General features: G+C 28.9%; 3 protein-coding genes across 13 annotated transcripts in view; 2 read left to right on the top strand and 1 right to left on the bottom strand.

The window, feature by feature from the left end:
* LOC124947308 (angiopoietin-2) overlaps positions 1-2,461 on the top strand; it is a 37,299-nt gene extending 34,838 nt beyond the window's left edge. For all 3 annotated transcript variants that reach the window (XM_047489300.1, XM_047489301.1, XM_047489302.1), the window contains exons 7-10: positions 804-991; positions 1,149-1,292; positions 1,458-1,582; positions 1,768-2,461. In XM_047489300.1, coding sequence (XP_047345256.1) covers positions 804-991; positions 1,149-1,292; positions 1,458-1,582; positions 1,768-1,859 — 549 coding nt within the window. In that variant the 3' untranslated portion in view covers positions 1,860-2,461. The remainder of the gene's footprint in view (positions 1-803; positions 992-1,148; positions 1,293-1,457; positions 1,583-1,767) is intronic.
* Positions 2,462-5,729: 3,268 nt separating this feature from the next.
* On the top strand, positions 5,730-9,418 carry LOC124947310 (N-alpha-acetyltransferase 15, NatA auxiliary subunit). Its single transcript, XM_047489303.1, has 8 exons — positions 5,730-5,910; positions 6,202-6,549; positions 6,755-6,889; positions 7,159-7,303; positions 7,435-7,692; positions 7,825-8,135; positions 8,234-8,515; positions 8,625-9,418. The coding sequence occupies exons 1-8, from the start codon at positions 5,854-5,856 to the stop codon at positions 8,925-8,927; spliced, it is 1,839 nt and encodes a 612-aa protein (XP_047345259.1). The 5' UTR covers positions 5,730-5,853; the 3' UTR covers positions 8,928-9,418.
* A 156-nt stretch (positions 9,419-9,574) lies between these two features.
* LOC124947307 overlaps positions 9,575-26,500 on the bottom strand; it is an 18,062-nt gene continuing 1,136 nt past the window's right edge. For 4 of the 9 annotated variants that reach the window (XM_047489293.1, XM_047489294.1, XM_047489297.1 and 1 more), the window contains exon 2: positions 9,575-13,197. In XM_047489293.1, the coding sequence (XP_047345249.1) occupies positions 9,994-13,197 (3,204 nt within the window). In that variant the 3' untranslated portion in view covers positions 9,575-9,993. The other 5 variants (XM_047489292.1, XM_047489299.1, XM_047489290.1 and 2 more) reach the window with 5 other exon arrangements.

Raw genomic sequence — 26,500 nt, 5'->3', positions numbered from 1 at the left:
CGATTTTTTCCTCAAACAATAACTATTCCTTCAGTTCAGATCGCTGCCACGTTATTTCATAGCGATTTGAATAAGGCACCTTTCTCTTCCTTTTTCTCCCCGCTCTCCCTTCCTCTCTCTCTCTCTCTCTCTCTCTCTCTCTCTCTCTCTCTCTCTCACTCTTTTTTCTATCCATCTGACATTTATATTCATATTTATATATATGTGTAATATAATATATTTATATATTGAGAAAAAGAAAGGGAGAGAAATATATCTATATCTCTCTCTATGATATATTATTAATTATTATAAATAGTATATATAATGAAATAGTATATATATATATATATATATACATATATATATATATATATATACATATATATATATATATAATATATGCTATAATTAAATATATATATATATATATACATACTATAATATATATATATATTTATATGTTATATATTAAAATATATACTATATCATACAATGATATAATTATAATTATATGATTATAATTATATCATAAAGTAATATAATTATTAATAATTAATATTAATACAATATCGTAACGGTAAATATAAATATAATAATTATAATAATTGTAAATAACTCTATCGTCTATATACCATAGAGAGAAAAAAAGAGAGAAAGAACTATGTACATTTTGAATATATATATATATATATATATATATATTTTTTTTTTTGTTTTCTTTCTATTTCTCTCAATCTCTTTTTCTTTTTCGAAATAATCGCTGACAGCAGACACTATCTTCTTCATTTTCTTTTTTTTTTTTTTCTTTTTTCTTTATTTAGGTAATACAAAGAAGAGACGACTTTGGTGAACCTAGAGAAAACTTTAACAGAGATTGGGCCGATTACAAAAATGGTTTTGGTAATCCGGCTCGAGAATTTTGGTTAGGAAATGAGAATATCTATATGTTAACCAATAACGAGGATTACATGCTCCGAGTTGAATTGGAAGATTTCGAAGGGAATAAAAGGTACACGTGTCAATTATTAAAATACTTTTCTTCTTTTTTCTTCATTTTATTTTTTTTTCTTTTTTCTTTCTATCGATTAATCTTCGAAAAATTAATTTAAATGTCTCGATTTTTTCAATCCTTCATCTTATATCTAATTCATATCTAATCACTTTAGATACGCACAATATATGCACTTTAAAATATATTCCGAGGGTGAATATTATAAATTGGAAATCGATGGCTACGAAGGTACTGCTGGTGATTCTTTGAATGATCCATGGTATGGATCGAACAATAGTCCATTCTCGACTTATAATAGGTAATAATTATATATGATCTTATTCTAATGATTTTAAATATTTATATCTAAATATCTATCATATCTATATAAAGATTTATTATATATAATTGTCATCTAATATGAAAGAAAAATAATCGTTAATTTAATTATTGATTTTGTATTTCGATACGTAATATTTTAAAGAGACAACGATAGATCTTCGTTGAATTGTGCGTCAATGCTAAAGGGTGGTTGGTGGTGGAAATCTTGTGGACGTGGATTAAATGGACTTTATCTTAACGATCCTCAAGATTTATCGGCTCGACAAGGTATTTTAATATTAATACATTTATTTATTTAATTATAATTACAGACCGTTAAAACTACGTTCGAATGCGATTTTTATGGAAACACGTTTACTTCTTTATTTTTACTTATTTATTTCTCTATTTATTTATTTTATTTTATTTTTATTTTTATTTTTATTTTTATTTTTATTTTTCTCATATTCAAGGAATCGTATGGTTCCGTTGGAGAGGATGGGATTACACGTTAAAAAGGGCGACCATGATGATAAAACCTAAAGGACCAACGGCGTTCACCTAAACGAACGTTTTACGAATTTTTCCCTCTATTTTTTCTTTTTTCTTTCTTTCTTCCCTTTTTTCATTTGTTTTTTCTTTTCTTTCCTCCTTTTTCTCTTTCTTTTCATTCCCAGACAAGACGCAGTATACGACGTGAAACGCATAGACTTAACGTGAAAACGTAAATGAAAATGAAAACGTAAAATGACAAAGAAAAGAAGAGAAAAGAAAAGAAAAAAGAAAAGAAAAAAAGGAAAAAAAAAGAAAGAAAAGAATGAAAGAGAAGATTATTATTTTATACGACGCAGACGATTAATCATCTAATCAATTAATTTAACATGTATTTAAACATCGTTGTCTTCGATTGTTCGCGAACCACCGATTTTTAACTTAAGTTGAAACAGAAAAGAAAAAAAAAAAAAAAAGAAAAAAAGAAAAGAAAAGGAAAAGAATAATTCATCGTCGTTGTCTCTCTATGTCGTCATTGAAAAACTCAAAAGACAAGAAATCCGACGTTTAGCGTAGAATATTATAAATTATTATACGATGCGTTACGTTTTACGTTTCTGTTTCTTTCTCTCTCTCTCTCTCTTTTGTTTTTTTTTTTTTTTGTTAATTTTTTATCAATACATTCAACGAAGAACGTGACGATTTTATTTATATTTTTTTTCTTTTTTTTTTTGTTTTGTTTGTTTTTTTTTTTTTTTTTTTTTTTTGTTGAAAATATTATCAACGCGCACAGCCGCATATCGAAACGGAGAAATAAAACGAAATAAAAAAAAAAAAAAAAAGAGAAAAAAAAAATAAGAACGAAGAAAGCTAACTCTCCGTTTCTTGAACGGAAAATGTAAATAATAATATATTCGATCGGCCAAATGTTACGATAATATGTCGGCTAAGTGAATGAAATTAATTAAAAAAAAAAAAAAAAAAAAAAAAAAAAAAAGAAAAAAAAAGAGAACAAGAACAAGGAAAAAGAAAAGAAAAGAAATAAAAAAAAAAAGTAAAATTACGATGCGATCACGATATACGTGTATATAAATAATTATATTATATTATTCATGATTCGTCATCGATCGGATCAATTTTTTTTTTATTTTTTATTTTTTTTTTTTTTTATTTTTTTTTTTTTTTATTTCTTTCAAAAAGAAAAAGGAAATCGCTCGCAAAAGTGCGCGTTTATGATACACACTTCGTGCGTAACGTTCGTTTGTGTTTTCAAATGGACGCGAATGTTTTGGGAGTAAGAAATGTGTCTGATAAAAAAAAAAAAAAAAAAAAAAAAAAAAGAAAAAAAGAAAATAGAAAAAGGAAAAAAAAAAACAGAAGGAAAAGGAAAGAACGTTTTCTTTTTTCTTTTTTTTTTTTTTCTTTTGCGTCCCTTTGAAATCACGACGAAAATATATTTTTCGAACTGCGTCGTTCGAAACAAATCTAATTAATTTATATACATCGCGTTTCTTAGAAATCGAATTTTAGTGGAAATACTCTCGTTAAGTTAATTAACAATGAATTATTATTATTATTATTATTATTATTATTATTATTATTATTATTATTATTATTATTATTATTAATTACAAAACGTCGAGAAAGATTTTACAGCTGTTAACGTACTATCAATGCGAAAGGAATCTCTCTGTCTGTGACGAATGTTTTATTAATTGGAGGAAGATAAAAAATAATAAAAAAAAAAAAAAAAAAAAAGAAGAAGAAGAAGAAGAGGAAAAAGAAAAAAAAAATAAATAAACAAATGAGAAACCACAAAGAAGTATCGATACGAAAACATGGAATGTGAATTCCCTATAATGGCGAATCAATGGATTGTAAATAATGGACTGTAAAGGCTCGTAAAGATGTCGTATTAAGTTGTAAAAATGAGCTTTAGAATAAAGATATATCTTTTGTAAAGTACGAGTAAAAAGAACAAAAGAAGAGAAAAAAAAGAAAAAAAAAAAAAAAACAAAAAAAAAAAGAATAACACACACCTCTCTTGTCATCTAAAACGTATTGTTTCGCAAATTTATATTCAATTTGAAACTTCTCTCATACTTCTGATAGATTTTTTTTCCCCTTTTTTATCTGTCGTTCGTTAATTCTTTAATGATAGACAAACGATTATCAATAATTAACGATAATTAAATGAAGAAAATGTGATCGTTTGTATCGGTTTGTATTCGCACGGTTAAATAAAAAAAAATCTCAATCTCGTTCTAATCAAAAATGGAAATAGTTCAATGGACTATTTCGCACATGTTAATTTTTTTTTTTTTTTTTTTTTTTTTTTTTTTTTTTTTTTTTTTATCTTTGATAATTACTCAATGAGAGTACAAATTTTTCAAGAAAATTCATTTTTCTTTTAATGTTTTTCTATTAATTTCGTAAATATAATCAACGAAAGGGAAGAACGTCAATTAATTAACATTATTAATTTGAGAGATGATAGGGAAAAATATATTACGAGGAATTATATTGAATTTATTTATTTGCGTCGTTTGAAATAAAAATTAATAATAAATTAAATTACTTACGTATTTTGATACGAGCGATACGTGCTTACTCAACCACGGTTATCCTTCGACTGCCAAATTGAAAACAAACGAAGATCAAGTAGAAGGTATGTATTCTTGGAAAAAAAAAAAAAAAAGAAAAAAACAAATAAATACCCGAGAATATTAGCTCTCTTAACCGGAGAAAATTTTTCGTAATAAAAATGTAAACGAACATACTAATAACAAAAGTCATAACGTTTATAAAGAGAATCGATACAAATTATCGATTAAATATCTTAACATATTTAATAAAAAATACTTTGATTCAGAAAAATAAATTTATCAGAGATTTTACACTACGAGAATCAAATTGCCTTTCTGGTTTTTTTTTCTTTTTTTTTTTTTTTTTTTTTTTTTACAAACGTTCTGACGTCAAATAGAATTGATATAAGTAAACTCGAGCAACTAATGCTGCCATCTTAAGTGTACAAAATAAAATATGGTAACAATGATTATTTTATGTTATTGAACAGTAAGAAGAATATCAATTGATTTTAAATAAATAAATAAATACATACATATATATATATATATAAATGTATCATTTTATTATATCCTATAGAATTTATTTTAATTGTCTTAAATAAAATTAAATATTTGCTATACTGACTTACCGACTGTATTTCCAATGGACTTGTAATAATATGTCGGTAATGTAATACGCGACATAAAAATGATAAAGAATTTTATTCGAAATTATTATTACAAGACTTTTTAATAATAACATTTCAATAATACGACAATAATAATTAATAAACGATAAATACTATATTTATTTTTTTTCTATTTAAATTTAGAAAGTTTATATGAAAAATTATTTTGCAATCGTGTGATGCATGCTTAAAGATGCATTACGAAAGTATCAGCCAATGAGTGTATTTGAAATCTTAACTATTATATGCAAAGTTTATAAATAAATAAATTTCATTTTATTCCTTTCATGGGTTTAATTAAGTCAAAATATTACAATACTTAACTCTTATATATTTGAATCGTAATGACAAAATTGATCATAAAAGTAAAGATTAAAATTGTATATCATATTCGAAGGATTCGATACGTTATATAGATGGCGTTGTTAAAAACTTTCGTTCAATTCTAAAATAATTTTAAAATCTAATACAATTGATTTTGACTTTTTGTTTTCATTTATATCTATTGGATTAACGACGATAGATAATTGTAATTATTATTATCGTCAATTAAATTTTGATCGTATTACTCGAACGTTTCTTTTTCTTTTTTCCTTTTCTTTTCTCTCTTTCTTCCTTTTCCTATTAAATAAAAGTTACAACACTTGTTGAAATGTGCGGCACCGTGAACTTAGAACTTCCGGCGGAACAACAGTTTCGCAGATGATCACGTGATCGAAGATCGACTTCTTCGTTTGTGGCCACGAGGTTTTGTGGTGAAAATTAAGTTTACCGGGTGGAAAAGGCCCTCTATTTTTGTATTTATACAAAAATGTCCTCCAGCAATCCTTTGCCACCCAAAGAAAATGCCTTGTTTAAGCGAATTTTGGTGAGTAACAGCCATTAAAAATACTCTGTTTTGGACCCCACTCTCCGGCTAATAGGTGTACTCATCATGTTCTAATGATGAAGCACTCTTCGAAAACCTTAAAAAAATTCAATGGCAACGTTTAACCATAAATATCATTGTAATGTTATTAATGAAATCAAATTCTCAAGATTATGACCTTTATGACAGCTATTACATTACATTATATTTTAAATATATAATTAAAGAATAGGAAAACTTTAATTTTCAACAAATGATATTCTCATTTTTTTTTTTTTTTTAATCTTCCAGAGATGTTATGAACACAAACAATACAAAAATGGATTGAAATTTGCGAAGCAAATCTTATCAAATCCAAAATTCAGTGAGCATGGAGAGACATTGGCGATGAAAGGTCTGACTCTGAATTGCTTAGGTCGCAAAGAAGAAGCATATGATCATGTACGGCGTGGTCTTAGGAACAGTTTACAGTCTCATGTATGCTGGCATGTTTATGGACTGTTACAGCGTTCCGATAAGAAATATGATGAGGCTATCAAGTGTTATAGAAATGCTCTTAAATGGGATAAGGACAATATCCAAATCCTTAGAGATTTATCTTTACTTCAAATTCAAATGAGGGATTTAGAAGGATATAGAGTGAGTACTCATATAGAATATATATTATTAATAATATACATATGAATATAAATATAAATATATATATATATATATATATGTATATATAAAAAGAATTATTTTGTTATTGTATACAAATCTATATGTTTCAATGTTAAATAATAATAATAATAATAAATAAAAATTATATTATTATATTATTAATATGACAAATTATTATTTATAGGATACAAGATACCAATTGTTTATGTTACGTCCAACACAACGTGCTTCTTGGATTGGTTTCGCTATATCTTATCATTTATTAAAAGACTATGAGATGGCGCTTAAAATTTTAGATACATTTCGAAATTCACCTATGGTATGTATACGAAAATAAAACATTGAGAAATGATTTAAGTCATATATATATATATATTATATATATATATATATATAATTTAACAATATATATATATTGTTAAATTATATTTTATTTTAGTATCCTCTAATATTTTTAATATCAATCATATATATTTTCAATATTAATTATTATATTATATATTATCATGCATATAATTCTATTTTATTTTGTACAAAAATATTTAAAAATTTGATCTAATATATTAAACGTTTTAATTAATTGTGCAGATTTGTTATGATTATGAACATAGTGAATTGCTGTTATACCAAAATATGGTTATTCAAGAATCTGGTGACAATGAACAAGCTTTAAAACATCTTGATAAGTATCGATATCAAATTTGTGATAGAGTCACTTTAAAAGAGACATATGGTACGTTATTTCTTGTTATCATCGCTATTGTATAATTAATAATTTTATACAAGTTTAATGACTTTTTTTTTTTTTTTTTTATTTTTTTATTTTTTTATTTTTTTTTTTTTTTTTTTTTTTTTTTCATTCAGGTAAACTCAGACTTCAGCTTCAACAATATGCAGAAGCAACACAGGTTTACAAAGAATTATTAAATATCAATCCAGAAAATACTACATATTATGCTAAATTGGCAGAGGCTGAAAGACATGAAACACCAGAAGATACATTGATTATGCTCCAAAGATACGAAGAATTATTTCCTCGTGCATTAGCACCAAGACGTTTACAATTGAATTATGCTACCGGAGATCAATTTAAAACATTAGTCGATTTATATTTACGACGAGGTATGCCTTGAAAAAACTTTTGCATTTTTCTTTTTTTTTCTCTCATATTAAAAGATTATTTAACGTACACGTATATACTTACATTTTTTATTTATAAAGTTTTATATATATATATGTTTTGTTTTTATTTAGGCCTTCATAAAGGTGTACCACCATTGTTTGTTAATCTTCGTTCGTTGTATAATGACAAACAAAAAGTTGAAGTTATTCAATCTCTTGTTCTGGAATATAAGGAAGCGTTAAAAGCTCATGGTCATTTTAGTAATCAAGAAAAAGATAATCCACGAGAACCAGCGTCGGCATTATTATGGACTTATTATTATTTAGCTCAACATTATGATTATCTTGGTCTTACAGAGAAAGCGTTGAACGAGATTGATGCCGCCATAGATCATACGCCTACATTAATAGAATTGTTTGTTACCAAAGGACGAATATTTAAGGTAAATAATAATGTAATATTTTATTACTTTTGAAATATATAAAATGGAAATAATATATAATATTTAATATTTATGCGATATTAAATATATTATTTTAGCACGCTGGAAATGTTCAAGAAGCATACAAGTGGTTGGATGAAGCTCAAGGATTAGATACCGCAGATCGATATATTAATTCTAAATGTGCCAAATATATGCTACGTGCTAATTTAATAAAAGAAGCAGAAGAGACATGTGGGAAGTTTACAAGGGAAGGCGTATTAGCCATGGAAAATTTAAATGAAATGCAATGTATGTGGATTCAAATGGAAGCAGCACATGCGTATCAACGTCTTGGAAAATATGGAGAAGCGTTAAAGAAGTGCCATGAAGTTGACAGGGTAAGTCATGTAAAAGATCAATATAATATTGGTATTATGTCATCAAAATGATTTGATTTTAAATAATTACTTTATAATTTTTGTATTAATCATTTCATATTGTTTACAGCACTTTTCGGAAATTATAGAAGATCAATTCGACTTTCACACATATTGCATGAGAAAAATGACATTAAGATCTTACGTTGGTCTCTTGAGGTTAGAGGACGTCCTTCGTGCTCATCCATTTTATTTCAAGGCTGCAAAATGTGCGATGGAGGTTTATCTTCGTTTACATGACTATCCTTTGCCGGATCCAACGCAGACACAAGAAATCGATACGGGTAAGTTTTCTTTTTTACATTTATTATGTATTATTGATCAGAGACGAACAAATTTAATTTTACATAAAACATGGCCATTCACAGTGTGACGACGCATCGCACTGTAAACATACCAGAGTCAATTTGTATTTTCTACTTATAATTCAGTAAATATATATTTACTGAATATATATATATACATATATATATATATATATATATATATATATATATGTATATATATATAAAACGTTCTGATAGATATATTCTTCCTAGAGGAATATATTTATATGGAATATTACAGGCTATACAAACATTTCTATCTTACACGTTCGTTTAAACACATAAAATTTTTATTAGAATAATTCATAAGGACATTTTTTTATTACTTCATACATAGATTGTAATAAATTATTCGTTTCCGAAGAATTAAAATTAATATACTATACAGTCTATCAGAGGGAGCTCGTAATATTTACTCATGAAACTTTCCAAAGAAAAAATTTAAACGAATCCATTATTATTGATCTCGATAATATTCGTAATATTCGTAAAAAAAAAAAAAAAAAAAAGTTACAATAAAATAAATACGATAACGAAATACTACATATAAAAAAAAAAAAAAAAAAAAAAAAAAAAAGGAAGAAAAAAAAAAAAAAAAAAAAAAAAAAAGTACAAAATACAAAGAAAAATGAAAAAAGAAAAAAAGGAGAAGCCAACTTGAATAGCTTTTGTAATAGTAATAGTATAAAGGAAATACGATGTGTCCCGCAATTTATTTATCGTAACGTACATATACAATCTTGTACGTGTATAAGTATACATTGCAATCACAGACAATGCGCAAGTACATTTCGGTCAATCGCTCGGCGTTCTATGTACTTAGCTTCGCGCGGGGGCGGGGGGTGGGGAGGAAATAACATCTCGTTAATCCGTGTCAATAATAATGAAAGGAAATGATTAACTAGATTGCATAACTTAAAGGTTTTAATGCCTAATAACTATCTTAACTTATATAATATCCTGATATTTACAGAAAGATAATAAATATTCCGAAAGTTTCGATCGCACATTTATGACACGCATCATCTTCTCGGCACTTGTAACATTCTAATACATATGGCATCGGACAACTGCCTAATTGAATTTTTAACTAAGAATTAAAAGAAACGCTTATTATACGTTATAAAGATTTCTTCTACGTCGTAAAAGCTTCGGACCTTTTGGCTTTGGATAGTAATAACCATCACTACTACCACCACCACCACCACCACCACCACTATCACCGTCATCGTTATTATCATTACTACCACTATCTCCTCCATTTTGTTCTTGCCTAATCGCTTGAGGCGTAAGGAAATAAAAATGACCACCGTCGCCTGGTAATCTATAGGCAAAGTATGCACTATTTTTTTCAGTATTAACAGAACCTTGATTAGGTATAGAAATAGGATGAATAAATTCGGCATCGGGATTTATCGATGGCCTTGGATTACGATAATTAACAAGTATATCGTCCTTAAGGGAAATTGTTGGTTCTTGTTGAACATACGGTTGTCCACGTTGTTTTGGATCGAATACTTCAATAAATTCGCTGTCTGGATTGATAGGTGGTAAAGGTCGGCGATAATTAACGCGTGTATCACTTTCTAGATTTGGTGGTGGTGGTGGTGGTGGTGCATCGTTATCGTAATATAACTGATCTCTATAAGTAATTTCCGGTGGTACGTTATAATCATTTGATACATATCTATTAACATTGTAATTGGGTTTCTCCGTAACATGATTGGCCTTGTTATAAATCGGCGTAGTACTTTGTGTTTCCTTTCCATTAATTTTCTTACCAAATATCGTAAAGTATTCTTTCGTAACGTCGTCCAAAAGTCTTTCCTCTTGTCGCGTGAAATATGCATGCTGAGGATTGGGAGTAACGTTTAACGTTGATCGACCAGTCGTAGATGGATATATGTGACTTTGAATTTTGTAAGGTACCTTATCCGGTTGATCGTTCTCATAATTATATCGTTGATTGTTATTAGATTTAACTGTTTGATAATCGTACGTAACACGTTCATTTTGTTGTCTATAATAAGGTCGTTGATCCTGACCTCTCCTCGAATAATCAGCTACTTCGAAACTGTATTGATAAATTGGTTTAGATATCGTATCTTGTCTATTGTCAACTCGTTCTTTCGATTCTTGATAATACCTAGAAGAAGATTTTGGTGTAGTGTAATAGGATCGTTGTAATGATAAAGACGGACGAGGTGTTATCGTTTGATAATAGATCGGAGCTTGATCCGCCAATAATCGTTCGCCTTGATCTCTATTCAATGTTGAATCATATTTCGTGGATGAATCTTCGGAACCTCTATATTGAAATATTTGAGGATTATCAACAAGGGCATCTATCAGTTTAACATTGTAATCTCTCGATGAAGAGATATCCTTTGGTGAATTAGTTTCGATTCTATAATATGGTTTCTCGTCTCTTGATTGTTCAGAAAGTGTTTCGAATTTATAATAAGGGGATTCCGTAGTAGTCTGATAATAAACTGGTGCCGATTCTACGGTACTAGCAACATTACCATCATTAGATTCCTCATAGAAATAATATGATGCTCTGTTCGGTAATTGTACTGGTTGTTCGGTCGTTATAACGTTCTTGATAGAAGCTGGTGTCACTTCCACGGATTCATCGATTGACGAAGGTGTCGTTGAAGCATAATAAGTCAATACCGGAAGAGATTTGCTATTGGTCGATCTGGGCCACGTTTGAACCTTATCTTCTGTACTAGTTTCTATCACTCTATTTCCAATCAATGAACTAACGCCGTAATATTTATTATTATTTCTTAAAGTAGATCGTATTTCTGGTATAACAGTCGTAACTTCTTCGTAAGGTACGGTACTTGAATGAATCCTTGTAACGGGTGTTCCCGTTAAATTCTTTAACATCGATGAATTGTATATTCTCGTACGTGGCAATTGCGTTGTACTTATTCTTGGCACGACCGTCGTACTTTCCCATTGTTTTCTCGTTGTAAGCTTTCTCGGTGGAAGATAAGTCGGTCTTGATTTTGGAAGCATCGAGGTGCCTGGACGTTTAGTATATTTCTTCGTCGTAGTTTTCTTTTCCTCGAGTGATGAGAAGAAGTCTGGCGGTGGTGGCAAAATGATACCAGGTACTAAAGGACCTGGTGGTACTGACGTAGTATTATCTTGCGGATAATAAAAGCTATACGGTGGTGGATAATATATCGATTGATCCTCGTCATCGTAATCGGAACGATTGCTTGGTGGTGGTACAAATACAGCGCCAGGTGGTATTGCATGATAGTAAATTGGTGGTTCCTCGGATTTGATATTTTTTCCATCGTCATTTGTAACGGTTGATCCTTTAACATCATCCGTGGTAGAATTAAAAGGATAATCAAAATCTGGTACGACGATTGTACCATTTGATGTTATCGTAAAGAACGGTCCATCCCCTGGTAAAATACCTCCCTTCCCATAAAAAGGATCCATTGTCCGATCTAACGTAACATTTTCGATCTCTGTACTACCATTGATCCCAATAATCTGTATCGGTCCTCCATCCTTAAGTTGTACAGGAAATGGTGGTGGTACTTTTGGTTTAGACGGTATTTTGACCTGTCTTTTAGGTGCTTGATAATTATCGATCGGTGGCCACTTTTCTTTGTTCTTATTCGACGGATAAAACGACGGCCGATTTGTTGGACCACGTCCCGGAAAATTACCGCCCTTTAATACAAGCAAATGATTTTCCGCCAACCATATTTCATCCTCGTCAAGACCACCGAGATTTTCAATGGTATCTCTCGGTACCTCGGGATTATCGAGATAACTTATGATACCCGGTCGCCTAGGTTTATCCTCATTTTCGTATATTTCATTTTGTATCAGACCATATTTACCTTCCTTTACCTGTTGTGACAGAGTTTTTCTTTCATCGTCGTCGTCACTACGAAGTGAACTTTTTGTTTCTTTACCATTACCAGCCGACGACGCTAACATATCCTCATCTTTCACATCGCATAATTTTTTTACCCTGTCATCTCTCAAATGACCTCCGATTAATCTATGGGATACTTTCCTTCCTGTTTCCGAGCTTATCTCATTGCTTTTACTACTCGATGATGATTTGTTGAAAACTCGAATGTTTGGTATATTAGTAGATCGTTCTCCTCGATCGGCGGACGATACTTCAGTGATTCCTACGTGTCTTTTTTCCCTACTATCATTGCCAATATCGATCTTTTCTTCTTTTGTCTTCGTCGATTGGACGATCGTCATACATGCCGTTATTAATGCTAGAATCAGGATCAATCGTCCCTGGAAGTTTGCCTTGCGAGTCATCTGAAATTAAATAAACACAATTTCATTTAATGAGATATATATATATATATATATATATATATATATATATATATATATGGACTTTGATTCTGGAACTTATTCTAATTTAATTTCTACACTTCCTCTCGTTAATGATTAATTGTATTTTTATCGTTTTTAATTTTTTTTTATTTTTTTATTTTTTTTATTTCTTTTTTTTGTTTTTTTTTTTTTTTTTTTTTTTTACGATGAAATAATAAATCGTAATATTTTTTTTCTCTCCATTTTCTTCTTTCCTTTTTTGATGAGAGCCAAGGAGGAAAAAAAAGAAACGAAGCGAAAAACTACGTCACTTAATTTTCCCCAAAACATAATATCGAATTATCAAATAACATTAACAAATATTCTCACGCTAATAATTCTTTACGTAATAACGTTATTAATTGCATTCAATTTGTCCCAAAAAAAAAAAAAAAAAAAAAAAGAAAAAAAAGAAAAATAATATATTTTCGTTCTCGCGTTCTCCACGAGATCGTTAGAATCTCAATACGAGTTTCGTTAATTAATTAACTAATTCGTAACGATATTAGGATCCCCGACGACGTAGAATTATCGTCTCGGTTTGATGCGAACGCGAAAGTCTTTCGTTTTCGATAAGAACAAAAAAAAAATGGAAAGAAAAAAAAGAGAGACAGAGAGAGAGAGAGAGAGAGAGAGAGAGAGAGAGAGAGAGAGAGAGAGAGAGAGAGAGAGAGATACGAAAAGATCGAGGGTATTTTTTATCTTTCGAATTTCACGAATTCTTTAACAATTCTTTTCTTTTTTTCTTTTTTTTCCCCATAGCAATTCCCAATTCGATTTAGAATCTTAAGTTATATAGGAGATAGGAGCGTTAGCGTTTTGCCACGCCTTTCGCTGGCGAGCAATCGGTGAACGTTCTTACGTTCTTACGTTCTTTCGTTCGTTCGTTCGTTCGTTCGTTCTTTCGTTTCGTCTTGTTTCGTTTTCTTAGTCGACAAATGTTCACGGGTCAACGGTGTAGTCGAACAACTTCTAAACGTAATGACTTCAGAGAGCGAATAACGAAGCTAATCGACTTGTGCACGATTCCACGTTTTCTCCGGTTGCATTATCGTCTAAACTGCACCATCCATTATGATAGATAAACAAGTCACGATATTCCAAGTATATGTATATATATATATATGTATATATATATATATATATATATATATATATATATATATATATATATATTATATGGACCATTTTCGTTGATCTAACGGAAGTAACATACGCAATCGCGTTTCTCGTATCTCTTTAACGATTTTTTTCTTAACACATATACTATCTCTTTCTATCTCTTTCTCTCTTGCAAGTACACAAACACACACGCAAATACACATATATATATATATATATTAATGGACGTACACGAGTTTCTATCTAAGACGGAACTAAGAAACGTTCTATAGAACGCGGAACTTCTTCTCCTCGTAAACTTTTCTTTGAGAAAATCATATTTAGGATGATACGTTAATGAACAAAATTATAAATGATTTCTCTCCTCGAGTATGTAATCAGTATTAATCAGAAATATGAAAGAGAAACAACAAAAAAGAAAAAGAAAAAAGATAGAAAGAAAGAAATAACGATCCTTTTCAAAGATTTCTTATTTCATGCGTTCGCAGATACCGGCGATTTAACTGTCATCCGATGTAATGTACTTCCTTCACAGATACGGAAGTTTTAACAACGAACGAGAAAGAAGAAAAAAGAGAGAAAAAAAGAGAGAGAGAAAGAGAAAAATAAAGCGACTTCTCCATGTGAACCAACTTTTTTCTTTTCTCTTCTTCTTCTTCTTCTTCTTCTTCTTCTTCTTCTTTTTCTTCTTCTTCTTTTTTTCCTTTTAACAATACAATTTGACTTTGGATCTTCAAAGGGAAAAATTTAACTTTTCTTTTTTTTTTTTTTTTTTATTCGTTCACCATTCTACTTTTTCTTTTCTTTTTTTCTTATCTTTTTTTTCTTTTTCTTTTTGCTTTTTTTTTCCTTTTTTTTTTTTTTTTTTTTTTTTTTTTTTCCTTTTTTGTATGTCTTATCTCGATCACTTTTCAAAAGCACTTCGTAATTACCGTCGATTTAACGAAGATATAATAATATATCGTACGTTCGATCTCGTTGATTCTATTACGTCGTCTCCCTTCGATTTCGATTCTCGAATTTCGAGAACGAACGAGGAAAGACGCGGTGCGAGCGCTCGCACCGACATGATACACGTGACTGGCACAATTTTCATCGCCTTTCTCAGAGTGCACCGGCAGTCCGCCAAGGACGTACGGAAAGGTGGAGCCATTTCCAATCGTGCACAGCCACTGCACCGAGAAATAGACTTTTCATCTATGTTCATGTGTATATGAGTGAATTTATCCTGTGTGTACAGATACACGTAAACATATACGTATATATATATATATGCATGTATGTATGCATGTACGTATATATGTACGTATGTATGTATGTATGTATGTATGTATGTATGTATGTATGTATGTATGTATGTATTTATGTATACCAGTTCGAAAGGAGGAAGTTCTTCGTCGCAAGTCTGCGTACTCTCGATTGACGATAGTTTTCTCATCGATTATCTCTTCTGTCGTTCCCTACCCTACGAAATTTTAATCGAAATTAAGAAAGAAGATATCAATATTCAAAAATGAACGAATAATATACTTCTATCGTTTCTCATTGATCGTAATGAAGATACGAATGACAAGTTGTTTAATAAGGTTTTTTTCTTTTTCTTTCTTTTTTTTTTTTTTTGTATCGCATTAACGTTAGTTATGCCGATTAATGAAAAAGAAACAAAATTAATTTGTCAAATTGATTTATAAATAAATAATAAATATTTATTTACCTAACGACATTCATAAAATTGTTAACATCATAATAAGGATTATTAATTTTATTAATTTCATTATCTATTGCGCGTACTATATCATAGAGTTTTTTCTATTATAAATTATATATCATATATGATAATGTATTATTATTTTCAAAAATTGTATATAAATATATGGATATCTTTTTTTTTTTTTTATATATATAATAGAAACTTTCTTTTTTCATATATGATAATATTTCACTACAGTATATTTGCTGTATATACATATATATGATAGTCTACATATTTACTATCAGATATATATTTTTATCGTTAAAAATAACACGTGTGTGTGTGTGTGTGTGTGTGTGTCGTTTTTTCTTTTTTGTTTTTTTACAATAGAAACTTTCTTTTTATATTTTTTATAAATATATATACATATAATATAGTAAAAAGAAAGTTTGTACCGTCGTCCAATCGATAAGCTCTCTTTTCGCTATCGTTCGACAATTTTTTATCGTCATGCGAGAGCGAGATTTTGCGGTCTCTTATAGAAACATTAGATTGATCTCTCACTTAGCTTAGATCGAACTCTAGTCGGAAACGAGTCTTGCACGGAAGTGACGCAATAATATGTTTCTATGATTCACCGATATTTCAAGATCCTACGATCCTATGATAAAAAAAAGATATATATATATATATATACACATATATATATTAGGAGGTAAAAGTTAGAACGGAATCGATGTGAGATCGACACTATATATTCGTCGATCTCTCTTAATAATACCGATGATTCTGGAAACATGTTTTCTCCGCTTTTTCTTTTTCATTTTCTTTTATAATATTCTTTATTCTTTCGTTTCTCGTTGTATTAACGTGAAAACGTTACGTCGGCCGTAACGGTATGGTTATTTCACTTATCCCGTATTCGCACACAAGGACGACGTAAATAATCCCTCCGACGTAAGAACTCCGGATTTACCGTTATTCAATTGACTTTACGCCTTTGACTACTTTCCTTTTTGTTTCGCATCGTGATCCCCTAACACGGATTAACATTCAATTTCTTTTTCAGTAACGTCGCATTATTATTGAATAATTCCGCGTACGCTCTCGAAATATTCATTTACAATTAGTTCGTAATTTCTCCTTTTTTTTTTTCTCCCGGAACCCTCCCCCGTTTTTTTTTTTTTTTTTTTTTTTTTTTTTTTTTAATACGTTTACTGATAAAATAAATTTGATCTAAATATGTTTCTTTCTTGTGGGGATTTTTTTTTTTAATATCTTTCATATGTTATTCGAAAAAGATATTCCGAAGAAAGAATTAAATAGAAAAAAATATATTTTAATCTTACTCATATGATTAAAATTGTATAAATAAAAAAGATAGATATCTGACGGTAGTTAAGGCAAATCAATTGTCATCTATGTTACATTATATGGAAAAATCAAAAAGTAAAAAAAATATACAAGAAAAAAATACATTAATAATAATGAAATGATATATCTAATAGTTATTAAATGAATATCAGCTGTGATTCACTTGGCAATTTAAAAAGACAAACAAACAAACAAACAAAGAAAAAAGTAATTATACTTCTTACATGGCACAATGTTAATATCTTTTTATCTTATTATAAGTTATATATTAAATTTGAATCCTTCGTTGTATGTATAAGAAAAATAAAAAAAAAAAAGTTATGTAAACGAGAAAGATAGATAAACAAGACAGAAAATTGAAATTAAATTAAATCATGCATGTGACGGTAAATCGCGTTAGTTAAAAAAAAAAAAAAAAAAAAAAAAAACAACAAAAAAAAATCTCTACGAGATAAACGATAATACTTTTATAAATTATAAACATCTTATAAGCGTTTAAAATGTTCTAAGTACGTAGAACGTAAATAAGAAGAAGAAAGTCGATACGAGGATGGAAAATGATAATCGGGATGGTAAATGATCCCATCAGACTTTGATCATCACAGATAGGAGAACCTTCTAGGTGATCCATATTAGTCCGACATCTGATAGTTATGTTCTACCTGATGTCATGTATTAATAATGAATCGCTTGGAAAAGGTTAGATAGCAGTCGATCGCGTAGATCGTTTTACTGTATGCTCAACAACTGTTCAGTTAGTATCGATTTTTGTAGATGTACCTAAATGCTTTCTTTTCTCTCTCTCTTTCTCTCTCTCTCTCTTTCTCTCTTTCTCTTTTTTTTTCTTTCTCAAATAAAAAATGATCTCTTTAAATTTCGTTGAACCAATCCATTGAAATATCGAGCTCGATTTATCGATGACTTTATAAAACTAGGAAACGAGTTAACCGAGTACAATTTTTTTTAGAATGCAATTCTCTTTCTCTCTCTCTATGTATATATATATGTGTGTGTGTGTGTGTGTGTGTGTGTGTGTGTGTGTTGTATGTGAATACATAGGGTGTTCCATTTGAAGTTTCGCACGCAATTAATTCTCGAACTGTTTTCTAACTTTAAACAAAAAAAAATGTTAAAAAGAATGTTAAAAAAAAAAAAGAAAAGAAAGAAAAAGAAAAACGTTTCGAAAAGGGATAACATCTTAACGACGAGAACTGATCATCTCTGAAGACAGTTCAAAGTGACCTTTGTCTTTTTATAACTATTGTTTTTATTTAGGCCAACTTTACACGTCGAGATGAATTGAATTCAATACGAAATAAATCTAAACAACCTAATAACCTAATAACCTAATTAATATAATTAAAATGATTGTATTTAAAAGTGTTATCGTATATTCCGGTATACAAAGAAAAAAAAAACAAACAAACAAACAAACGCACGTATTAAAGATCAGTTTAATAAAATCATAAGAGCATACTCTAACATATAATCGAAAGATTAATTTATTAAGTTTTATTAGATTAATTTTATATTCGAAAGTTTTCTTTTTCTTTTTTTCTATTTATTTATTTATTGTTTTCTTTTTTTTCCTCTCTCGAACGAATTAATTATTTTGAGAAAACTATTGTATGAGAAACTTCAAATGGGACACCCTATATATATATATGATATATATAAATATATCTTTCTCTTTTCTCTACGTTCTGGTACTCTTGATATTGTATAATGTTACCTATTCGACGCTACACTTTCGCCGAGTAAGCGAGCTTAACGATACTCAACGATTCTCTCCCCGTTCACCGTTCAGCAGAAAAATACACGTCCTATATCCTTTGTGTATTACTTTTTTTTTTTTTCTTCTTCTTTTTTTTTTCTTTTTTTTTATGTTCGATTAACAATCGTTTCGATTTTGCATGTATGTTACATACGTAGAAAAAGGAAGTTTCGAAATTTCGTCTTTTATAAAAAAAAAAAAAAAAAATAATAATAATAATAATAATAATAATAAATTCGTATTTCATTATTCTTCAAAATCTGTTTATCATGGCCGCGATAAGGTGAGAGATGAAACATCAAAGAGAAATATAAAGGCCATTTTTTTTTTTTTTTTTTTTTTTTTTTTTTTTTTTTTTTTTTTTTAAGCATTCAAGCTATTGCAATATATATATATATATATATATATATATTTCTCTCTCTTTCTCTGTCTCTCTCTTTCTCTCTCTCTCTCTCTCTCTCTCTGTCTCTCTCTCTTTCTCTCTCTCTCTCTCTCTCTGTCTCTCTGTCTGTCCGTCTGTCCGTCTGTCTGTCTGTCTGTCTCTCTCTCTTTTTAGCATGAAAATAACGTGACCTCAAAAAATAATTTTGCGACGTTTATTTGCACGTCCTTTTATTTTTCACCCAAGCAAAAAATTCTTCCCAATGAGAATCCTTCGTGGTGGTCATCGTTCAGTTGATTCGCAGAGGTGGAACACCTTGGCATTGACCGGCTTGCTTCGTCGAGGCAACTCGTGCAAGAGTTGAAACTCTTGCATAATTCTTGCTCGTCTCTCGTTCATCCCGATGCCTCCTCTCTCGTATTACCGCATTTGCCGGTTCTTTTCGTCCTCCTTCGTCCTTCGTCGTCCTCCTTCAACTCCATCTCCACCTCCAACTCCTTTTTCTCATCTTTCTTCTCTTTTCTCGATCCTCTTCAGTATGTATATACGTATGTATGTATATATGTATGTATGTATGTATGTATGTATGTATGTATGTATGTATGTATGTATGTATGTATTTGTTTCTTCGATATGTCTATGTATGTATGTATATTATATTATCGGTCGCACTTTCCTTAACTGTCGTTGCTCCTTCGATTTTTTCTACTCTCTTTGCTAATATGTGAAACGAGTTAACATCTCTGGTTACCAATTAACGCCAACGTTAAGTAATCTCGAACACTTTTCTCTTTTTCTTTTTCTTTTTCTTTTTCCTTTTTTTTTTTTTCTTTTTCTTTTTTTTTTTTTTTATCCCGTTCTCATTACGACGACATGACTTTTTATTTATTTATTTATTTTTCTTTTTGTTGTTGTTATTATTATTATTATTATTATTATTATTATTATTATTATTATTATTATTGTTATTGTTATTGTTATTGTTATTACTTGTTAGTGCGATAAAGATTCTTTACTCAAGTTTCTTTTCTTTTTTTCTTTTTTTTTTTATTTTTCTTTTTTTTTTTTTTTTTTACTTTGTGTCTAAATAAAGAATTAATACTTAGCGAATTTTAATATTGATGGATTATCAATATATAATATCATAATTTGTATTTAGCAAATATTTATCTTCGAATATGAACTAAATTGTTTTAGTGACGAAAATATAAAAATTGAATGTATATATTTATTTATTTATTTATTTATTTATTTATTTATTTTTTCTTCTAAATTCTTATGTTTATATATTTATGTGTATGGCTTTTTTTCTTTTTTTAATCATCTGATATCATAGAAGGTTTATTTAGTTTTTTTTCATAAGAATTTGATTCTTCATTTCTTGTATCCAAATAAAAAAAAAAAAATATATATATATATATATATATATTTTATGATCGTTTATGACATCGCAAATATTTAACACGTACGAAATTAATTTCACGATTTTCCACCTCGTCGGCAAAGTTATCGAAGGCAAACGCGAAATCGAATTGATTGGCACCCGATACCGGTTTATAAACGCTTTTTGTCGTTTTAACGGGCCACAATCATAAAGACAAATAACATACACACAAGGTTAATGATTCGATTTTGTCCAAACGATCATCGTTAAATTTCAATCCTCCTTTTTTCTCTCTTTTTTTTTTTTTTTTTTTTTTTTTTTATGAATTTATTATCGAAAATAATGTATATGACTATCATACTATATTCTATTAAGTCTCGAATCAAAATCAATTACGTTTACGAATCGTTGATTGTCCTCGCTTAAAAAAAGAAAAAAAAAGAAACCACAAAAATTTCTAGTAAACACAAAAAAAAAAAAAAGAGAAAAGAAAAACGTATAGTTCGAAAATTTGATTTCAAAAGAAAATTCTCCCGAGTATATATCTGTCGACAACTACTGTAAATGACCTCTTCGCGGACCTTCGTGATAGAAACATTTGTAGAATAAATAAACGTGACCAAGTTAATTTCATCTCGTGTCAACATGCTGGCCGTGTTTCCATTCGCCGTTTATCATCGTACGTTTACCTTCGAGAATTAAAAAAAAAAAAAAGGAAAAAAAAAAAGAAGAAAAAAAACTGAAAGATTCTAATCGAAACGCTCGAACGACGACGACGACGACGACGACGAACTCGTTTCCCTTTTATATTCATTTATTTCTTATATTTATCTATGCTAATTACTCTGTGAAAGTGGTTTAAATCAACGATTTGAAAAAATAATATTTATTCAATTAATTATCCTTTTTAGTCAAATTTTTATACCGTAAAAGGATATTATAACATTTTTGATCTATCACTGATATTATTAATGCCAAGATATTGAAAAAAAAAAAAAAAACTTTCCTAACGAATAGGATTTTATTCTAACTTAATGAATCACCATTTGAGTATCTCTAACTGGTATTATCGATTCTGATACGTCGATATGCATTTTTATCCGCATTCTCGAAACATTTCTTCTTTTTTTTTTTTTTTTTTTTTTTTTTTTTTTCTTTTATTTTTCTTTTCTTTTTTTTTCATACATATATATATCGCGACAAGGTAGCTTTCCACATTATCAAATTCTTCAAATTCTCATTATACTCTCTCATAGCTCATTGTTCTTTGGCACTTTAGTGCAGTACAATGCCACGAAGAGGATTCTCTAGAATGCAATTCGCTTGCGTGTTGTTCCATTGAAAGGAAAAATCGACGAGCCCTTGCGGAAGTCGAAGGTCATGTCAAGGCTCCTTCGATTTATATTTTTCTTTTTTTTTTCTTTTTCTTTTCTGCTTTTTTTTTTTCTTTTTTTTTTCCTCATCAACGTCGATATCTCGCATTTGGAATTTTATTCATGTTTCATGGAAGGCGAATACACCGAAGAGATTCTTTGGATTTTTTTTCTTTTTCTGGTGTTTTTTTTTTCTTTTTTTTCTTTTTTTTTCTTTTTTTTTTCTTTTTTTTTTTTAATTGATTGATTGAAATTATTAATCATAATAACTTATTGAATTTATAATGGCGTTGTTATGGAAATTATTATTTCAGGCGAATTACGTAGACGAGGCTCATTGATTTTTCTGTTCTTGTCAATCATTTTGGAATAATTTTATCATCATATAGCAGCTAGTATCATATGAATGATAATTTTAAGCGAATACGTCCACGATATTCTATGATTCTTTTATTGTTTTTTAATCTATTGAAATAATTTACATAATCACGTTAATTATAAGAAAAATTATAATTTTTGTCTACTAGACTTCGACTTTTTTTTTTTTTTTTTTTTTTTTTTTTTTGTTTCTTTTTTTTTTTTTCTTAATTCATTGGATTCATTTCAAACGAAAGAGTCGTCGAGACTGATTGTTTCTCTAATTCTTTCTTTTTTTTTTTTTTTTTTTCTTTTTCTTTCCAATCCAATTATGTTCTATTTTCTTTTCAAACCAATAATGTTCTAATCACGCGATTAGATAAAAATGATCATTTCTATTTGAAATATTAATAACGATTGTTTATTGAATTAATAAATGACACGTCGATATATTTTCAGACATTTTGAGACCTCGTCTCTCGTTTCTTAATATAACATAAAGGAAAAAAAGAGAACACGCGAAAAGAAAAGGAAAAAGGAAAAAGAAAAAAGAAAAAAAAAAAAAAGAACTATACAAGTTGATCACAGGTGAAACGTTGATGCAACCTTTCGTTTTATCCACTTTTCTAATACGATCGTTTCAGTGTTGCACGCAACTAGAATCACTGTCGCGAAAGAAATTACAATGTTCCATTTTCTACGATAAAATTCTTCTCGTGTACGATTTTATGCAATTACATAGATATATAACGTATGGGCACTTGAATCGAATGAAAATGATAGATAGTCGGATAGATAAACGATTACTAATGGAGAAGACGTCCGCGAAATTGTACGTTTTAATTCTTTTTTTTTTTTTTTTTTTCTTCTTTCCTCCCACCTCCCCTCCCAATAATTTCCCTCTCTCTCTCTCTCTCTCTCTCTCTCTCTCCCTTCCTCCCTCCCTCCCCATTCCAACGAAAGTTCAAGGTTTATTCAAACCAGATATCATTCATTCGACAGATCATTTTCTGAGTAAATCACGTGAATCAATGAATCGATTTAATAAAATCGATAAATTACGATGACTATTGTTGGAATGTAATACCAATCGTTACATACATGGCATTTGAATTTCTTTGAAAGTTTGTCATTATTTTCTATCCTATGAGCATGATCGAAGTAAATACGCATTATATACATACATACGTACGTACGTACGTACGTAGTTATATACATATACGTTCGATATCAATCTTCTTACGGCCGATAGAATCGAAAAATGATCATTATCGATCTTGCCAAACAGGACACACGTATTACTTTCTCCATGTTGAACTATTATTTCTTTTTGTTTCTTCGTTAAACGTTATATTACGTAATTTGATAAGCAGTTATGGTTCCGTTATAATTTCAAGGGGTTTGTAATTTTACATTCACGACGACAACGTCATCGTTTGTATATTATTCTTTGACTTTGCGTATCTGTCTGCTAGTATTACATGTACTTCTGCGTACATGCGTGTGTACGTGCATGCGTCTTCTGTGTGTGTGTGTGTGTGTGTGCGTGTGTGTGTATGTGTGTGTGTATCGTTAATCATCTCCTTTCGTAGGTCATTCTCGTTATCGAATGATAAACTTGTTAAGTCATTGTCGATCCAATCTTTATGATAAATTATTACCGGATAATAATAAATAAGATTCCAAAAGGATAGATCAATTCAACGAATCATGATTTTCTATAATCTTTTTAGTCAAAAATATTTCAAATATAATCGTTTTAATACTATTTATAGAATTTATTATTTTTTTTTTTTTTTTTTTTTATTATTTTTAGTAGAGAAAATCCTCTTTTTCGATTGGAAAAAAAAAAAGGAAAAGATTTGACTCATCGATGAGAAAATTCTCAAATTCTTCGAAAGAATTTGATTTCGAATTAAAGAAGAATGTAAATTAATGAAATATTTTGAAATATTCAATATAGAAGAGATAGGTTTCTATATTATAAGATATTCGACAAGTATATAGAAGTTACATATTATATATATATATATATATATATATATTATGTTCGATCGATATCGTTGTTACGATAACGTATTGCACGATATAGTTATATTATGTCCATGAACCATATGAAAATAGAACGTTATTAATAAATTAAAGATTCTACCCTGATGAGTGAATTTTCTACGAGGAATCTCATTTTCCAGTTTATTAAATGTATATATATATATATATATCGCATCTGTTCTATTAACTCGTACGATCAATTTGCATTGTTATTGACATAATTTTGCGGTTAATTGGTGTTAACCATCTCCTTGTTATTTTTCATTTGGATATGTAAATAACTATCGTGTATAATACTTCGTTATATAAAGATGAATATACGTAATACGCATATATGACATAACAATTTACATCTATTATCCATGAATTAACTCGATCTCTTCTCTTTTCAATCATCAATGGATTTCTTTATCGAATTAAAAGGAACAAAATATTAATTGTTGGATCTTTCGAACGATAGACGTCTAAATTAATACGTTTTGATTAACAAATCGATTTTCTATCAAAAGGAAAACAAAAATATAAATGTTTGTTGTTAGTAATTCATTTCAATGTAGAAAACTAATATTTATAATAATTGATCGACATTTAAATAGCTAATTAAAATGAATTAAACAAATAAATATTTATAGAGAAAATTTTCGTTTCCTCTTGAGCTTTCATATTAAACGAAAAGAAAATGCATTAATCTTTTAATATACGAGATTAGAAATGATTATTTTAGAATATTGCGAACGCTTTTACCGCTTCGAGGCACAATTAAGTTCGATTAAGATTAGTTAAAAATGATCATCGATATCGAATATAGATACGACGAATACATACATATATATATATATATATATATATATATATATATATATATATATATATATATAATTTGATCTACACAAGTTTCTAATTACATTGATTAGATATAGAATATATACATACATATATTTTGTATATATACATGTATATATGGAAAGCGCATGCCGTGGCACGCGTAGGCAATGATCAAGAAAACGAGGGGTGGCAATCAGCGGGGTGTGGGGACAGAGGGGGCCGATCTTTTCGATGGTGCAGCTATGTCGAAGTGAAAGTATGACACGTTTCTTCGCAAATCGAAGGCGAGTCATATCTATTGGTGACAAAACGTATATATTTACGCACGTAAAGATATATATATATGTATGTATATATATGAATGCGTATATATATAGATATATATATATATATATATATATATTCAAGACCGATCGAATAAATGTCGTTTTATCGTCGTTGTTGTTCGAAGCATAGTTAACGTACCGGAAATCCTAACTTTCGCAAGTACTTAACTATAACCAGACCGGATATACTAAGTCTAAGCTACCATGAGATACCAAAGAGAGAAGATCATTCTCATAACAGGATGTGAAAATGTATAGTTATATTTATTTATCCGTTAAACTCTTTCTCCATCTCTATATATCTATCTATCTATTTATTTATTTATTTATTTATCTTCTTCTTTCCCACTTTCCTTCTCGTTTATCAATTTAATTAGATATATATATATATATATATATATATATATATATATATATATATATATATATATGTCTATGTAAGATGATACAACAATTTTTTATATTGGATCCAATTAAATGCAGATAAAAACAGAATATATAATCGTTCTCTTATACGAACGCGAAAGACGAGAATGGGGGAGGCTGTAAAAAAAAAAAAAATGAAATAAAATGAAATAAAA

This window comes from Vespa velutina, chromosome 2 (genome assembly GCF_912470025.1).
Source record: "Vespa velutina chromosome 2, iVesVel2.1, whole genome shotgun sequence".
In the NCBI taxonomy this organism is placed as follows: domain Eukaryota; kingdom Metazoa; phylum Arthropoda; class Insecta; order Hymenoptera; family Vespidae; genus Vespa; species Vespa velutina.
Note: the sequence above shows the minus strand (reverse complement) of the source record. Positions and strands in the feature narration are given on the sequence as shown.